Source organism: Cyrtonyx montezumae, unplaced genomic scaffold (assembly GCF_038088225.1).
Source record: "Cyrtonyx montezumae isolate F1298 unplaced genomic scaffold, pur_monq_1.0 scaffold_30, whole genome shotgun sequence".
NCBI classification, from domain to species: Eukaryota; Metazoa; Chordata; class Aves; order Galliformes; family Odontophoridae; genus Cyrtonyx; species Cyrtonyx montezumae.
Genome location: NW_027072035.1, coordinates 11691050 through 11708826, shown reverse-complemented (window position 1 = coordinate 11708826; position 17777 = coordinate 11691050). Strand labels below are relative to the sequence as shown.

Sequence of the window (17777 nt, the reverse complement as noted above, 5' to 3'; positions counted from 1 at the left end):
GGCAGAAGTAGTGGAAGAAAGGATAGGTAACCTGGGAGGAGCACAGAAGTGCTGCTAAGCTCTGTAGGGATGGAATCAGGAAGGCCAAAGCCCAGCTGTAACTGGACTTGGCAAGAGGAACAAAGAAGGACAGGAAATGCTTCTATAAGTACATTAACTGGAAAAGTTTGGGCCCATTATTCCTGAGGTTAGTGTTCCTGAAGTTAAATGTTTCAAGTTAAATAATATCTAAATAATATTTTAACTAAATAAATTCAGTTAAAATAATAGCTGGCTTATATTTGAGCTAGTGAGAGAAATTTAACAAATGAAGGCTCAATCCCCAGAGCTATGGATATTAATTTATAAACTGATTTCAGTAGCAGCAAAATAATTCAGAGTGATTTTGAGATGAGTGATACGTTGTTCAGTTGTTTAGATCTTGGTCACAGGATTCTGTCAAATCATTTTTAAATTCTACTAATACTTGTTTAATCAGATTAGATTCTTTCATGTCATATTTTGCATTGTTGTCTTAATAGGTGATCTTTCTTACACCTTTTCCTGTTACCTGTTATTTTTAGAGTCATAACTCCTCATAGCAGAAACAGGTGTATGTCTCAATTAATCCAGACAGAAAATAGCTGTGAATTGTCCTGTAGCGATTACTCCTGGTATTTCAGTGTTTTCCTAAAATCTTTTCATAATGTGTTAAGTTGGTAACTTAATTGTACAAGCTTGTTGTGGTTTTGAACATGAAAATTAAATCTATGAAGGCTTAATTCATTCATAATTAATTTATTGTATGCAGAACTGATACCAGTATATAAGCGTCACAGATTCCTTGATTCTCATGTAAGTTGCATTTTGTTGGGAAGTACACAGAATTAAAAATACTAGTTCAAAATTTATTAAGGGATATTTTTTTCCCCCAAGTTAAAAATTTCTTAGGAAGCTAGAACAATTTTAGTATTGGAAATTTTAAAAATTTAAGCTGTCAACAAGAATGTGGTCTCCTTTAACTGGAGGAGTAGAAGCCTAATTCCAATGAAAATAGATGGCTTTTTTTTTTAAATCACACTTCTTATACACGCTATTATTCTGTTTTCTGTCTTAAGTGATTAGATTTCCTCCTTACCTTCTCAAGTATTCAAATGATGATGCTGAAAAATTACTTCAGTGAAGTCAGCAACAGAATGAATATTAAGACCTAAAAGTCTTCTGTTGAACTAGGAACTTTTCAGATGTGTTATTTTGTACTGAACTGTAATTTTTTCCTCATTATGCAATAACTTTTCAGATGTAGGAAATGGCTCAGCAAGCTGTAATCCTGCAGTGTTTAACTTCTACAACTACTTAAGAACACATCCTCTCCTGCTGAGGCGTCATTTTGGCTCTTCCGTTGCCTCTTCCACACATGTGTGCCTAACAGCGGAAAGCGGATTAGCTGACAAAATCAACCTAGATGAAAGACGACTTTTCTTCACCACCGCGTATGCTCATTTAAAAGCTGGTTGTCCTATGTTGGCCTTAGAAGTGTTAACAAAGATGCCCAAAGTTGTCAGAAGGTCTAAGCCATTCTGTAGATCCTCCAGCTTAATGGATACTAGTAAAGATTTCTCACCATCTTCTCCCATTAAAGAGTTGGAAATAAAAGACGAGTCTTCCAGCATTGACTGGTTACAGCCGACTTTAAACGATCTGGGGTCGTCTTCAGACTGTTCATCAGGAAAACATTCAAGTTCAACTCTTTCATTTGACTGGAGCCAACCAAATATAGTATTCCAAGACGAAGGCTTGAAGATACAGTTAGACAGTGATGAAGATGATGAGAATAAAGATTCTTCCCTGGTAATGAAAGAACTAAAACCTCTGAAGAAAAATGAAAAATCTTACGAAACAAGTTCTAGCTACACAGAATCTTTTAGTGTAACTGATGAAAAAGATGTTCTAAGCCCATCAGAAGATATAATTTCAGCACAGATGAAGTTTAGAGCATGCCTGAAAATTCTTACGGTTGAGCTTCGTACATTGTCCTCTGGTTGTGAGGTAGATGGTGGGAAATTGAGGTACCAGCTTTATCAATGGCTTGAAAGAGAAGTGATAGCTCTTCAAAAAACCTGTGATTATAGTGTTGAAGTGGATGAAATACAGACTGGAATTAGCATGCTGCCAGAGGAGGCTGGATTACACGGAACTACTGTAGACTTAACTAACCAGCAAAAAAACATGCTACAGAAAGGAAACTTTCAGAAGAGACGTCAGTGGCTCCTAAAATACCAATCTCTCCTACGAATGTTCCTTAGTTACTGTATTCTCCATGGATCTCATGGTGGTGGTTTGGCATCTGTCAGAATGGAGTTAATTCTGCTGTTGCAGGAATCTCAGCAGGTATGTGGGGGAGTTTGATTTGTGAGTTCTCTGCTAAGGGTTGGTTGTAGGTTTTTGAACATTTTGTATTATTATTCAAATTTTCCTATTATAGTATATATATAGTTTTTATTAGAAATGTAACAGTTTGCATTCTGTAAGGTGGAGGTTTCTTTTTTATTATTATTATTTTTTAGGAACTTTTACTATCACTCTGTTTGTTTAAATGTTTCTTGCTTGTTTTTAGGAACAGTCAATACAGATACCATCCAGCTCTCTTCTAGAGCAAAGCTCCGTACCTCTCCTATTTGCTTGCACCGCTAGTGCCAAAACAGTGGTGGCTAATCCACTGTTACATCTTGGTAACTTAACTCATGATATATTACATGCCATAATAAACCTAGATTCACCGCCTCATCCAGAAACTCAGAATAACAAGGTGTGGTTCTCTTTTTTTTTTGTTTGTTTGTTTTTTTTACACAAGTTTGGATTTGTTGTTGTCATTGACCAGTTTGATAAAGTCATGCATGAATGCTTTTCTGACAGTGTAATGTACTTTCCTGATATGTAACAAAACTAAATATTTTATCCTGTAATACTGATGTTGGGCTAAAAGTGGGGCCCATCTACTTCAGATATTTGTCCAAGATAATTTGTGTTATGAAAACACCACCAGTGTCACTGTTGGCTTTATTACAATACAGTCATAATTTCTGTTATTTTAATGATAAACCATCTTCAGTCTACACCTAAGTAGAATCAAATTTGGAAGTATAAAAATTGGTGAAGCGTGGCAAATTCTAAAGAAACATTTCTGTCAGCCAGTATTTATTTCTCACAGTAAAACGTTATTTATTTATTTTTAATTTTCTATAAGATTTCTATTGTGTTTAGTCTGAAACTGGAATTAAGATTTAAAACTTTAGGTTAAATCTTTCCTGCTATTTTGTATGTGTTATATTTTACTATGGTTTTATGGAGAATGCCAGGGGATTGATTGCTCAATTCCTCATCTGTGGCTGATTTCAGAGAATACAGATAAATAAGTATTTATGAAAACAAACATACATAAGTGTGTCTAAAAATACATGAAATATATATCAGTTATGAGAAAAAAAAAGTTCAGTATGATACCAAGTAAATTGTGCATCAGAGAATTGTACGGAAAGTGTTCAACAACTAAGTTGCATTAAGGTCTTTATGAAGCACAACATCTTTAATTCTGAGGCAACATGCTGTCTTAGGGTGTAATCACTCATTGTTCAGTGATTCAAGATGGTTGTATTTCTTAACAGAAGGCAGTGCAGCTATAACTGAGCTTTGATTTTGGGTAGTTTGGGTTTGTGAGTGCTTCCCATCCCTTTCATTGCAAAGTGAATTGACTTAGCTGAAAAGAATTTTAAATAGAAGGGGCTTTGTTAGCGATTTTTGCCATCAGTGCTTTCATCTTATACAAGAGTGTCCCTGTTACAAGCCTGTATGCATTAAATACAATGATACTATTCACAGTTCATCTTGAGTGTGATACATTCCATGAAACTTTGTCTTCCAGATTTACGTAATGCATAACTTAGCAGCATCACTTTCTGCTTGTATCTACCAATGTCTTTGTGATGGCCACAGCTACAGGTAAGGTCTTTGAAAAACATTTTTTACTGAAGTTTCTTTCACTACACTGGTTATACAATACACAGAGCACCAGGAGGCAGTACTGACATCTGTCTGTGTTGAGTAAGGGCTATATCTTGATTAAATTTAAACCAGACAGGTGTTTCATTTGTTGGTCAGTTTGTTTTGTTTTTGTTGTTTATGTGACATTCTGCTTTACAGCTCATTTCAAGCAAATCAGTTTACTGGAACAGTTTATCAAACAGTGCTATTAACTCAGCGCCATTCTCTAAGATCAACATTGGAAGAAACAGTGACTCCCAATACATCACCAGCTCAGTGGCCAGGTATGTACAGTTGTTTTGTTTCTATCCTCTTATGAAAAATTGTGAGGATGCACTGTAAGAGCATGTATATATGATCTAGACTTTCTAGTAGTATTTGTAACAAAATACTCATAAAAGTGAGTGATTACAGTTATTTCATGACTTGACCAATACTGCTTTCTCTTCATGAAAATTGCTAGCTGAGTCTCTTATTAAAAAAGAGCCAATAAACTGAAAGTATCATGAGGCATTGTAGCACAGAAGCTGTACTTGCTCTGCTGCAGGCAGTGTGTCAGTCTCACTATTCTGCTTTCTTACTCTTTCAAGCTGTTTTCAAGCATGGATTTGTGCTCCATTTCAGAATGATTGTAGCTTAGGTCTGGCTATTGCGATAACTCAAAACTATTGAAAATGAGAAGTTTTTAACAAATTACATTCAGCTGCAGCTCTGAAACCTATTTAGCCCTTGCTAGGATGAAGCTACACTGCTCTCGTTACAGAAAGTGTAAGCTACATATAATTAATCTGTATGAGCTTCATTTTAAAATAGTAACTTCAATTTGAGCATAACCAAGGCATACATTTTCAAATCGTGTGTTTTGTTTTCCTATATGAAATCTTTAAAGAAACATTAAATAAGCCTTTCTGACAACTTCAAGAATTCTTTGTGTTTGGATATTAGCATATAGAATTAGGACGTCACTGTCTCCTGGACTTTTCAGTTTCCTTTGAAACGGAATTTTGATCATGCAAACATGCAACTTTTTTGTATTTCAACAGGAATAACAGCTCTAGTACAGCTCTTGAATTCTGCTGGTGAGGAAGCCCAGCCAGGTCTCACTGTCTTACTTTGTGAAATTCTAACTGCAGTCTATCTGAGTCTGTTCATCCATGGCCTAGCAACACATTCTAGCAGTGAGTTGTACAGAATTATGGCTCATCCACTTAACAACAAAATGTGGTCTGCAATCTTTGGAGGAGGAGCTCACACTCCTATCAGAGGACAGCAGCAGTTAAAGACAAAAACTGGTATGTCTTCTTTTGGAGGAGTAGGTGGGGGAGTGGGAGAGATGCATTTATTTTTTTTTTATTATTTTTTTTAAATGTTTTCACTACTGAAAGCTTAAGACTAATTTCATAAAATATTCTCTGTTCAACTGTGATTAAATCTGTGAATTAAAATAATCTGGAATTCTTAACAGATGTTCTGTAAAAGAGAGTAGGAACCAGAAAAGCAGATGTGATATTTAATCACATTACTTTTTAGTTAGTAGAACTGCTGTAATACGAGGGGATTAAATTCATCTTAAATGGAAAATTTTCAGTTCAATTTAAACCTAGTTCTTAATATTCATTTTAAAGCTTTCCAGTTCTGTCCTAATGATAATATATTCCCATTTTACAAACACAGTGTGTTTTCTCTCTTTGGCAGGTAGGCACTTCCCAATGCCTAGCCCACATCAGGTAGTAGTGTTCTCCATGGAATGTGTGGGGTTTTCGAAATCCCTTACTACCTTCAGTACTCATAGTCCTACCAAGTCTTCAGGCAAGATAATAGATTCAGTACTAGGCCTCTACATGCAGTTTGCTATGTGTGATTTTTATTTTTGCATATATAGAAAGACAGAAAAACTTCTGTTTGCAAGCCATGACATCAAAATTTAAAGCCATGTTCTGTAATTACAGCAGCAGTTCAATTGGGCCTTTTTACGAATAAAATTCCCAGTGCTGTAGTACTCTTACTGTACTTCCTTTGAAATAAGTCTTAAATATGAATTTTTTTCCATGGTTTGGAATGATCAGAAGTGTTTCATATCTTTATTAGAGAGCTGCTTGTTTTGCTTCATGAATATAAGCATTATTATGCATGTGGATTTCTAAGTGTTCATTCTAAACATTACAAAGAAAAGGTACCTTGTTGCTATTCGGTTCTGGTATTTTGAGAGCACTTTTGTTTTAAATTCTTCAGGTTTAATTTCAGAAAACTATCCAGAATTAATTTTGTAGTTGGTTTTGTACAGATTTCTACTTTCTGAATCAGTTGCTCATAGTCTGACTTATCATACAGATGTCTAACATAAAAATAAAACAACAAAAAAGGAAGACCACATAAAAGTAAATTTCCTTGAACTATGGTGGCTTCTTACATCATATCTGAATATACATGCATTTATGTATAATATACATAATATAATATGTAATATCTATAACTTGTATGTAGTATTATTGCCATTATATTACATATAAAAATTTCTCATAAACGTGCATTTAAAGAAACATGCATTTGGATGTTTAAATACAGGTTTTCAGACATTTAGAAAAGTGCTTACCAGAGTAGTGATTCAGAGTAGCTATCACTTTAGATTTGATCATAGTTTTCTCTGTGGCATTTTGTTAAATATATTTGCCAAATCAGGATTGCATAATTAGAAGGTATAGCTGACTTTTGTTGACAGTTTTAAGTGTCTTAGGTGGACAACTCTGTGCTGAGGTGTGTTAAGTTGTTATTCTTGTTTAAAAATTAATATATTTGTCTTTACATAGCAAGATATTCTGAAAATTTCTGCTACCTATCTACTGCATATTTTTCTTACAAATGAATGCTGTCTGACTGATTACAGGATTAATAAATCAGTTGCTGGAAGAGTCAAGGAGCTGAAATTGAAAACTGAATGAAAGTTGATCTAAGCATGCAGTCAGCTTCACAAGATATTTTCTTCCAATTAAATACAATCTCTTTGAATTTTTTTTTGTTTTAGGATACTTCAGACACAAATTAAACTAAGGAAACAAGTAAATAGGCCTGTCTTCTGTTCAGAATTAGTTTGTATGAAACAAACTTTTTTAAACAAACTCTTCTACGGTAAAGATCAGAAATAGCATAGCAGTTTGAATACTTTTGGAGCTTCTTCACATTATACTTTTCAACCATGTTTCTTTTTTCCTGTATGGCTACATATATTTCCTGTATTTTGACCATGTTAGCATTTGAGAATTTCCATTCTTAATTATATCTTAAAATAGTGTATATATTACATTTTCTGAGATGCAATTAACATATGAAAAATAACCCTATTGCTTTTAAAATCTTATTTTCCACATGGTTTTTCTTCAAATCTTCCTCAAAACTTTTGTGTACACTAAAATCTGTATAGAGATGGTAAGTTTTCTAAAATCCAGATGTTTCCTAAAGAAAAGTTTAAATTTTGCTTTAACAGTTAGAAAATATAGATTTCTGTTTTTCCATGCTGCAAGAGTACATTAAAAACAAATCTTCCAAACTGAATATTTTGCTAGTACACTTTATAGGATTAAATTAGCTATTTTAACTTTCAGGTGTAGATAAATGGTCAGAAATCTAGTGGCATGAGACTTTACAAGATTTTTTCTCTGTTGATGCTGCTAACACTCTGAGCAATTGAAGTTGGAGCAGAAATATGATTCTGTAGTTGTTCTTCTGTAGGAAAGAACGATAAACTGTTGCTCTTGCTTTACTGTGATAACCTGTCTAACATTCTACAGGTTTTGCGAAACAGATAGTTCAGTTATGAGGATGTACAGGTAAAAATTTGTCCTTGGGTGGCTCAATCTTGCCTTCATTTTTTTTTGTCGTGGGATCCTCTAAATTCATTTGTAGTTCTCACTTGTTTTTCACGAGTGCTTATTCATGGCCTCCTCGAAAACACACTGCCATTACAGTTTTCGTAAATGGTGGACTTAGAGTAACAGAGCTTATAAGCAAAAGATGAATTATTTTGTCAAGTTTTGCTTGGGCAGGTGTAAATGAGGAAAAGAAATCATCAGAATTCTTAATCTGCTTTCTGTCCTTACTATGAGGAAAATTTCATGCAATTTTTTAACAAAACAAGTAACAAAAATAATTTGGCATCAGCATGACTTCTTACTACTTTCTGCTTCAGTATTGACCTTTAATGTTATATTTGAGGGCAGTTGACAAGATGTTCAAGACCACCTGTTGTTCTTGAATGTGTACAAGTCTATGGGCCCCTGTGACATGCATCTGTGTGTCCTGAAGAAACTAGCTGGTGTAGTTTCCAAGCCACTCTCTATCATATCAGAATAGTCATAGCTGTCAAGCATGGTCCTGCGTGACTGGAAAAAGGAAATGTCACTCCTGTTTTAGAGACAGGGAGAGAGGAAGACCCAGGGAACTGCAGGCCAGTGAGCCTCACCTCAGTGCTTGGGAAGATCATGGAATAGATCCTTCTGGAAACTATGTTAAGGCAAATGCAAACTGAGTCAGCCAGCATGGCTTTACCAAGGTTAAATGATGCTGGTCTGATGTGGTGGTCTTCACAGAAGTGATGGCATCAGTGGCCAAAGGAAAGGCAACTGGTGTTGTCTTCTTAGATTTATGCACGGCCTTTGACATCGTCTCACACCACATCCTTATCTCTAAATTGGAGAGAAGTGGATTTGAAGGCTGGACTATTTGGTAGATAGTGAGTTGGTTGGATGGTTGCAACCATAGAGTTGTGGTCAGTGTCTCTATATGCAGGTGATGAGTGGTGTTCCCCAGGGGACAGTCGTGGTACCCGTGCCTTCAACATCTTTATCAGTGACATGGTTTGTCGGATCAGGTGTACCCCTAGTAAGTCTGCTGATCACACTAAGCTGTGCAGTGCAGCTGATATAATTCAAAGGGACCAGGACAGGTTTGAAAAGTGGGCCCATGAAAATGTAACAAGATTCAGCAAGGCTAAATGCAGGGTGTAGTGCTTGGGTTGAGGCAATTCCAGTTATCTATATAGACTGGGATAAAAACTCCTTGAGAGCAGCCCTGTGGAGAAGGACTTAGGGGTTCTGTTGGACTAAAAGCTGGACATGAGACAGCATGCACTTGTAGCCCAGAAGGCCAGCAGTATCCTGGACTGCTGTCAAGAGGGTTGAGCAGCAGGGCAAGGGAACTGATCCTCCTCTACTCTGCTCCTGTGAGGTCGCATCTGGAGTATTGTGTCCAGCTCTGGGGTTCCCAGCATAGAAGGACATGGAGCTATCGGTGCAAGTCCAGAGGATGACCATGAAGATGCTTAGAGGGCTGGATCACTTTTGCTATAAAGAAAGATGGAGTCAGCTGGCCTTGCTTATGCTCCTGGGAGGCTTCATTTGCAGCTTTCTAGTAGGGCAGGTTATTAAACAAGAGGGAAAACTACTTTTTAAGGAAGTGATAGGATAAGGGAGAATGGCCTTTATGGAGAAATTCTTTATTCAGAGAGTAAAGAGGTGCTAGAACAGGTTCCCCACAGGAGTTGTGAATGCCCCATTCCTGGGGATGTTCAAGGACAGGTTGGATTGTCACTGGGCAGCTTGATCTCATGGATGGCAACCTTGTCTGTGGTGGGGAGTTGGCACTAGACTGGCTTAAAGGTCCCGTCCAGTGCAAGCCATTCTGTGATCAGATAATCAATTTCACCAGCAGATTATGAACAACTCTGAATGTCTTCAGTTTTATACTTTATCTCTGGAAATGGCTTCATCTCAGAACAGATAAAAGATTATTCAAGTTTTAATACCTTCTAGGTTGTGTACGGGCCTACAACAGCCATACTAAACTTCTAATGCAGAATTACCTGTGATGTTAGCAATGGAAATGTTGATGTGAATGTGTTTCACTCTAGCTAAGAAGTTGAGTCTGCAGTATAGGCTTGTCTTTATACTGCGTTGAATTACTGAGTGTTTCATTATTTGCATGACTTTCTGTTTTATGTTGATGTTTGCCTTATTGCTGTTTCTGACTTATTCTCAGTTCAGCCACCATTTAAAACAGAGTAGAAGTTTGTTTTGAAGTTTGCATTATGACAGGTTTCTTGGCTAAGTAGAAAAACCCTTAGATGATTAAAACAGGAAAGGTCTACAGAATGTATGCATGTCACACAACTATTTATTGTGCTCATCTAATTTTTTTAAAAGATTTGTTTTTACTGTTTATTCAGTTGCCCAGATTTGAAGTTCCACATTATTTACATAATATCTTCAGAAATATCAGAGAGTTCAATACATATTTGCAACTTTTCAATTAATTACTATGCATAAAATAGTGCAAAAATACAAAAAAAAAAAAAACAACCAAAACAGTATACAATCTTGGCATGTAGTAAAAATTGTTTATTATATATAAATAATATATTATATCTTGATTATTATAATCCTATGAAACTGAATAGATATTGCTACTGTCAAGTGCTAATTCATTACATTCATCAACCTGGACTTAGATGTCTGAAGTCATGTGGGCAAGAGCTGTTATCCTTGAAGCAGAATACAATGGTGAAAATATTATAGTCTGTAACACTGCAAAGTGCAAATTTATTCCTAAGTTTGAAGACAACAAAATTTATTACTGCAGATTTTCACTTTCTCTTCCTAGAGAATTACAGAAATCTGCAAATGGCTTTATACCTAAGAAGATAGTTTCTTTGAGTTTCAGCAATGCTGATATTGTTGCTGCAGTTAAAGGTGATGCATGTTTAACAGTAGTACTACAGATTTTTTTTTCTGTTAAAGACTTGTTTTTTTCATAGTGTGCCGGAGTGTTGATGCTTGATGCATGCACACAATATTCAATAAAGCACAGTATCTCTGACTTGCATGTTAGGGTTTTTTCAGAAATTGAAAAAGATCTGCATCTTAGCTCTTCTTGGAGGGATAGAAAGGGGGTCACATGGGTAACAGGTCTTCTGAATATTGTTGCATGTGTTAGATCTTTGCAGAAGTAAAAACATTTTATTTTTTGAATATAATCCAGCTTTCTTTAAAATACTACTTACTTCATGACAATGAAGATAAATATTTCACATTAAGAATATATTTAAAATATTTTTAGATAGCAATACACAAGACATTGGAAAGTGAGTATAACTGGTGATCTGCAACTGCAAATGTCAAAGACTTTTAATGAATATGTTGGTTTTATTAAATGCCTTTGTAATGCATAGAAATGAGGAAAAAGGAAGATTGTCATCACTACTATGTATTTCTAACCATTTGAATGCTTATAATTCATTTTCCTTAAATATTCCATTCGCTTTTTGGAGTCCATGTTGAAAAACAATCTGCAAGCATATACTTTTCTATTTCTATAGCATGCAACACTTGCTCCTTATCTTTAAACTAAATGAGTAGGGTTTTTGTTTTTGTTTTTGTTTTTTTTTTAATGTGATTGCTAGTATTTCTTACAGAGTAATGCAGGTACCTACTCTTTGTTGGCTGATGAGCTTTTTTAAATAGTGAAAATGCATTGTACTGCAGCAGTTATGTTACCTTTTAATACCAGTAATTGGATTTCAAATAATATCTCCTACATATCTCTTATAGGAAAATGATGATAATGCCTTCAGCTTTTGTTACACATTATGTGGTACATAAATTATTTTTTACTTCTACTGAAGTTAGTTTTTATTGTCTTTAATATTACTTTCCTCAGAGTTGGCTTAGTTTCCGTTATGAGCATGGGAGTTTCATATGTGCAACAGGTTTTTTTTCTTTTGTGCAGAGTGCTCAACATTCTGTTTTTGAGTCATTGGAGTGCTCATAACAGTTTTGAAGGACTTAATCTTTCAAGCATATTTCGAGACTCTGAAGTCTCCTATGGTTAAAACACACAATTAAAAACAAACAAACAAACAAAAGGCATAGGAGATAGGTTTTTTGTAGTAGCTCCTTCCAGACATGCAGAGGGATGCTGGCTCTTTATGAGCCATCTCTAACATTATTAAAAAGAGAAAGTAATATCAGAAGCTTCTATAGAAATTAGTTTTATGGCTCTAGTCAGCAGAAGGGAATAATCAAGGAAGTTAAAACATAAAACACAGTTTATGATTGTGATGTTCATTTTAGAGTATTCCAGTAAAAAAATTTAGCCTAATACATTGATGCTTGTAGTCAGTGATTTCTAATCATCCTGTCAGCTTTTTAAACCTACGTATTTGCTTGTGTCCAGACACTTCTTTTGCAGCGGAACAAGAAAAAAATGAAGAGGGAGTAGGCAAATGGGTGTGTTAAGTGCTGTGGTTCTTTCCAGTGATACCGTAGTTTTTATATCTTACCTGAAACAAGGAGATTTTGAAATTCTAAGAAAATGAATGCTTAATATCCAGTTAAATAGATGTTGAAAGTTTTGGGAACTTCAGAATACAGTTCAAAAATTATCTCTGGTTTGCAGCTTAATATTTTAACTTTCTCTATGTATTGTATATGTCTGATTGAAAATTGAAAGCAAATCTTACAGTTAAGTAGGAAATAGATTTGAGTGCATTTTATCTGTAACATTTTATCTGTTTTCCAACTCTTCCCTGTTTAATAACATATGTACTGGATTGTATTGCTTAAAATTGGACTTCAGCCTGAACAGCTTGAAGTCGTGTTTACTAGAAAAATACGTTGTTAGGACAAGTAGATTTACTGAGATTGTACCATATAAGAAAATACAGACCTCAGCAGACAGAGACATTGATTGAAATTTGAACTAGGAGTGGCAACTTATATATTTTCACTACAAACTCTGAAAGACAAGATTATTGCCTTTAAAAAACACACAAACAACTAACAAGCGACACAAAAATTCTGCATAGGTCAATAATCAGCAGTACTTACTGAAGCAGTCTATTTTTGTATCGTGACCTGAGCCATTATGTTTGTCATCTTTGCTAAAGGAAGAAAGCTTCTAACGCAGTTCTGTGCATTATCTGCTGTGCTGTATTTTTTGTACTGTGGGCTGTCCCTTTTTGGCATTCTAGTTCTTCATTAGTTCTGCATATTTAAGGATTGACATTATCTATGCTTATTTGCTACAGAAACAAAGTAACTTATGAAAGCTTTTGTAATGAGGAAGCTTTTTACTTTCTATTAAGAATCCCATTACTGAAAGTGGCAGGTGGAGCAAACAGTTCTAAGCAATTTGTGCTTTCTTCCCCTTTAGATGATGGAGAGAAACAGCAAAAATGTTTCAAGCTTTCATCAAAAACTTCTCCAAAAGACAGTTCTCAGGCAGCCAACTTGCAATGGTTAGATCAAGAATCTCCATCTGACAAAGAAAGATTTATTCCTCCTGAGCTTAGTATTTGGGATTATTTCATTGCAAAGGTAATTGCTTTTTTGAAAGTTTAAAGTCTTGCTTCTGCGATAGTGTTTTCTGCTTAGTCTTTATTCAATGTACCAATTTAGATGTGTGATAAAAGCCACCTATTGTTACTGCTTGTGGCTTTCTTTAATGCTACTGCTTAGAAATTATTTTTTTTCTCATATTATGCTATGAACAAAACTAACATTGATTTAGAGTACAAATGTCTAAGTAAATATGAGTTAGTTGTTCAGAGTGGAAATGTGACAATCACAGAACCACAGAATTATTAAGATTGGCAGGAGCTCCAGGTCCATCTGGTCCAACCAAGCAGGAACACATACAGCAGGATGCCCTGGACAACATCAGACAGCTTTTGAAGATCTTCAAGAAGGGAGTCTCCACTGCCTCTATGAGCCACCTGTGCTGGTGCTCCATCACTTGAACAGTGAAAAAGTACTTCCTGGTGTCCAGGAGGAACATCCTGTGTTCCAGTTTGTCCCCACTGCCACTTGTCCTGGCACTAAGCACCACAAAATGGACTGTCTCTCTCCCTTTTGCACCTTCCTGTCACGCATACCTGGATATTATATATTCAGAGGATCTCCCCTGAGCCTTCTCTTCTCCAGACCAAATAGTCCATGCTCTCTCAGCCTTTTGTCAAGGAAGAGATGCTTAAGCCTCTCAATCATCTTTTATGGCTCTTTCCGTTATGTCCATGTCTCTCTTGAGAAGCTTTTTATCATTGTTGAAAGTGGGTGAAGTTAAATTGTTTACTTTATAGAAAACAAGTTACATTGCCTTGTGTTAAGTCTATTGTCTGAGGTCTTCCTCTGTAGAAAACTACATAAAATAATATGAAGTAGTACTGTGCATTTCTATCATATATTAACTGTATCAGTAAAATAAATATATTAGCCATACTTCAGGAAGAAGGGCAAAAAAGAAATCACAAATACCAGATAGCAGAGGATAGGATATTTTTATTCATTAGTCTTCTAAGCCCATGGATGATTTAGAGTAAGAGGGAATACAATGGTGGCTTTCACTTTTCTCTGACAGGGAGAAGCTTTTGTATAATACGTATGTTTTATATTCCTGATATGAAAGGAGAGAAAAACAAGAATCGGAAAAGCATTAGGATTTTCATTTTCGGTATTACAATTTTGAATAATATAAAAATGGCAGTAAGCTTAGTTAAGAGGTACAAATTGTACATTACAATGTAGATGGCATAGTTACTGTTTTATAAAATACTAAATATTACAGTCATTTATTTTTTAAAAACATAATGTAAAACTAAATGTTGGCTAGATGATACTTAAAGAACACTGTATTTTTAGCCTTTTCTTCCATCACAAAGTAAAGTGGAGTATGACTCAGAAGAGAGTCAGGAAAGTGGTGAAGATGATGATATTGATGGAGATGCATTTGCATCAAATTCACATAATCAAGAGCATTCTAATGCTAATTCATACAGGTGAGTAACTTTTACAGTGCAAGTTGCTCTTCAGTGGTTAAATGTGCATTTTTGGCCATTTAGTTTTGAGATCATACACCTGTTACTTGGTATTTCCTGGAAGTGTGTTAACTAAGCTAATTTTTCAAAGTGATTAGTTTTCTGTTTAATACACTGTAGAGTGGCCTTTAAATGCAAAATGTGGATAATATCCTAAAACACTGTAATTATGCATAGTTTATTGCAAAGATAAAAAGCTTTAAGAAATCCTGTTAATGTATTAAAAAAATCCTATTAGTAAATTAATTGTATTTTCTTACTAGTTGGTCACTGATGCGGTTGGCAATGGTTCAGCTGGTACTTAATAACCTGAAGATTTTCTACCCTTTGGCTGGACATGATCTCTCAGGTAATAAGCAGCAGTTGTGTTTTTATTTTAAGTATTAGTCATGTATTAAGTATTTAATGTGTTCTATTTTTAGTCTAAAAGTTCTTTTTTTATTTTCATAGCTTGGGACTAAATTGTTTTGATACTTTTCATCTTAGTGTTATATTTATGAAATAACATGGATGGTTAAGAGGAGTAGGTAAAGTTCAGCATTTAGCAGGAATCTGTGCATACTTGTTCTTTTCTATGCCTCTTAGTCATGCAGAAGTGCTTACAGTATTTTTATCTTGCTGGAAAACTTACTTTTTTTTGTAATCCAAGTTGCATCATGCCTGCTTTTTGTTTAATTTAGGTTACCCTTGGAGAAAGCTATTCCTTTATCTAGCAGTGCTAGCACAAACCAGTTATTTTTTTATGCTTGGAAATACCAGGTTGAGGTTTGATTAAAGATTTATTTTGGAGATATTTGAAATAAGTTTAAGTATTCAACTATGGGATTATCTATATCATGCTTGTAAGGCAGTATTAAGGTTTTTATTATTATTTACTCATCTTTCTAGAGCTTCCAGTTAGTTCACCAGTATGCCATGCAGTTCTGAAAACACTACAGCGCTGGGAACAAGTTCTTCTCCGACGTCTTGAGCTATATGGTGGTCCACCTCAACATTATATTTCCATTCATGCTACTGAGGATGCCCTTGCTGCTGGTCCTGCATTGCTAAGGCACAAAACTTTACTTGAGCCTACAAACACTCCATTCAGGTGAGTCCAGTTTTTATAAATGCTGTCTAATGAATCAAGGTATGAAGTATGAGTACTTCATGTAATGTAGTGCATGTAATGGGCCTAAACTTCAGTAGCAATGTCATGACATTTTCTGTATCTGCTGTAATCTCTTGTTAAACTATGGGTACAATTCAGAATCTATGCATGTCTGTTCAAAAGCAGGACTAGAAAAAGCATTCAGAGTTTCTAATTATTTTTTTAACTAGTTACTGTGTAGAATGACTATGCTTGACAATAAAATAAGGAACTCCAAATTTCCCTTGAGAAATTATCATTAAATATAAATGACAATTAATTAAAATTTAATTTAGTTATTGAATAATTGTCCCACCATTGGAAGGAATCACATTGTTATCAGTATCTTCTAGATTCAAAGAAGTATTTATTATAATACCATGGCTGTGAAGTCCGTATGCGACATGTTCTATCAGAAAAATATTCTCAGTTTCTTAAATAGTCTCTTTTTAAATATATCCCTGTTCCTCCCATTTTACTTTCACCTTTATTTTCAGAATCAACAGTCCAGTTGTCTGTTGTGGAGCACTTGATGCTTATCATGCTTTACTGGCTTGAGCTGATAAAAAAGAAATAGCTTGACATATATGTGCTGCCTTGCATTGTTTTAAAATCATAATCAAAACTTATTGAAGGTTTCATGGATTTGGCCTGCCATAAGCAAGTCTGTTTATATTTACAAGTTTTACTTTGTTGTACAGTTTCCAGAGATAAATCCTTTTCATTTTCTTTTTTTTACTAAATTTTTACTAAATTCTTTTTTTACTGTGGATCTTTTAGGTGTTAGACAAATATGAGTATGTTCGTAGCAGGAAGTGTTATTCATTCACTGTTCTTGTATTAGAGGCACTAATTGTCAATAAGCAGAAAAGATCCGTATGATAAAGAATGGAGTGGCCTAAGAAATAATACTGCATTGAGCTTACTTTTCTGTAATCTCATAGATTTTTCTCAGTTGGCCCAGGATAGGTGGTGAAAATGCTGCATGTTCTTCTTACTCTCTCATGTAGATTTATCAAGAAGACAGTACAGTGATGTTTGTGGATAAGTGTGTGGTAGTTTTGACAGCTGTAGTTTTGCCTTAACATTTCTTCTGACTGTAATCTGATTAGGATACGAGTCACTGCAATGTCTCTAGTACGAGCAAGATGCAAATATTTATTTCAACTTTTCCCTATAGATCTAACAGCCATGTTGCCTTATCAGTGAAGAGGCTCTGGCAGTACTTGGTTAAACAGGAAGAAGTCCAGGAAACCTTTATCAGAAATATTTTTACAAAGAAGCGATGCTTGAATGAGGTTGGTATGGCATTTAGGGTATGTAAAATCTTTGGTTTATGAGCTTTTAGTGAACTTATCTGGCTGAATTGTTTGCTTTCTAAAACATGAATGAATAATATGGCTATGACTAAATCTGCACTATTTCTAACTAAAAGATTGATTTCCATTGTTTCATTGAAAACAGTAACAGTTGATCTTTGACTGTAGATTGACTGAATAGAACTTCACTGCAGTCAGCATCTTTGTTTATATCAGTATAAAAGTTGACTCAAAAGAATGACAAACATTTAAGGGATCAAAAACATTAATCAAACCTGAGTTTGAATTTATCCCTACTGCGGTCATCCCAGATATACCCACTGGTTTCTTTAGTGTTATTATTCATATTTATTTATTTTTTAATTATATTATCAAGTAATATTTCTATCTCTGATAAATTTTTCCAGTATCTTGCTGAGCTTGAGGTGTCAAACTCAGATAAATGTGT

General features: G+C 34.9%; 1 protein-coding gene across 7 annotated transcripts in view; it reads left to right on the top strand.

Annotated features, from left to right (window-relative positions):
• The window catches only part of DMXL1 (Dmx like 1), a 77764-nt gene that overhangs the window by 46820 nt on the left and 13167 nt on the right, over positions 1-17777 (top strand). For all 7 annotated transcript variants that reach the window (XM_065744285.1, XM_065744289.1, XM_065744288.1 and 4 more), the window contains 10 exons: positions 1280-2370; positions 2597-2788; positions 3902-3978; positions 4180-4304; positions 5064-5312; positions 13222-13385; positions 14706-14842; positions 15145-15230; positions 15770-15971; positions 17191-17308. In XM_065744285.1, coding sequence (XP_065600357.1) covers positions 1280-2370; positions 2597-2788; positions 3902-3978; positions 4180-4304; positions 5064-5312; positions 13222-13385; positions 14706-14842; positions 15145-15230; positions 15770-15971; positions 17191-17308 — 2441 coding nt within the window. The remainder of the gene's footprint in view (positions 1-1279; positions 2371-2596; positions 2789-3901; positions 3979-4179; positions 4305-5063; positions 5313-13221; positions 13386-14705; positions 14843-15144; positions 15231-15769; positions 15972-17190; positions 17309-17777) is intronic.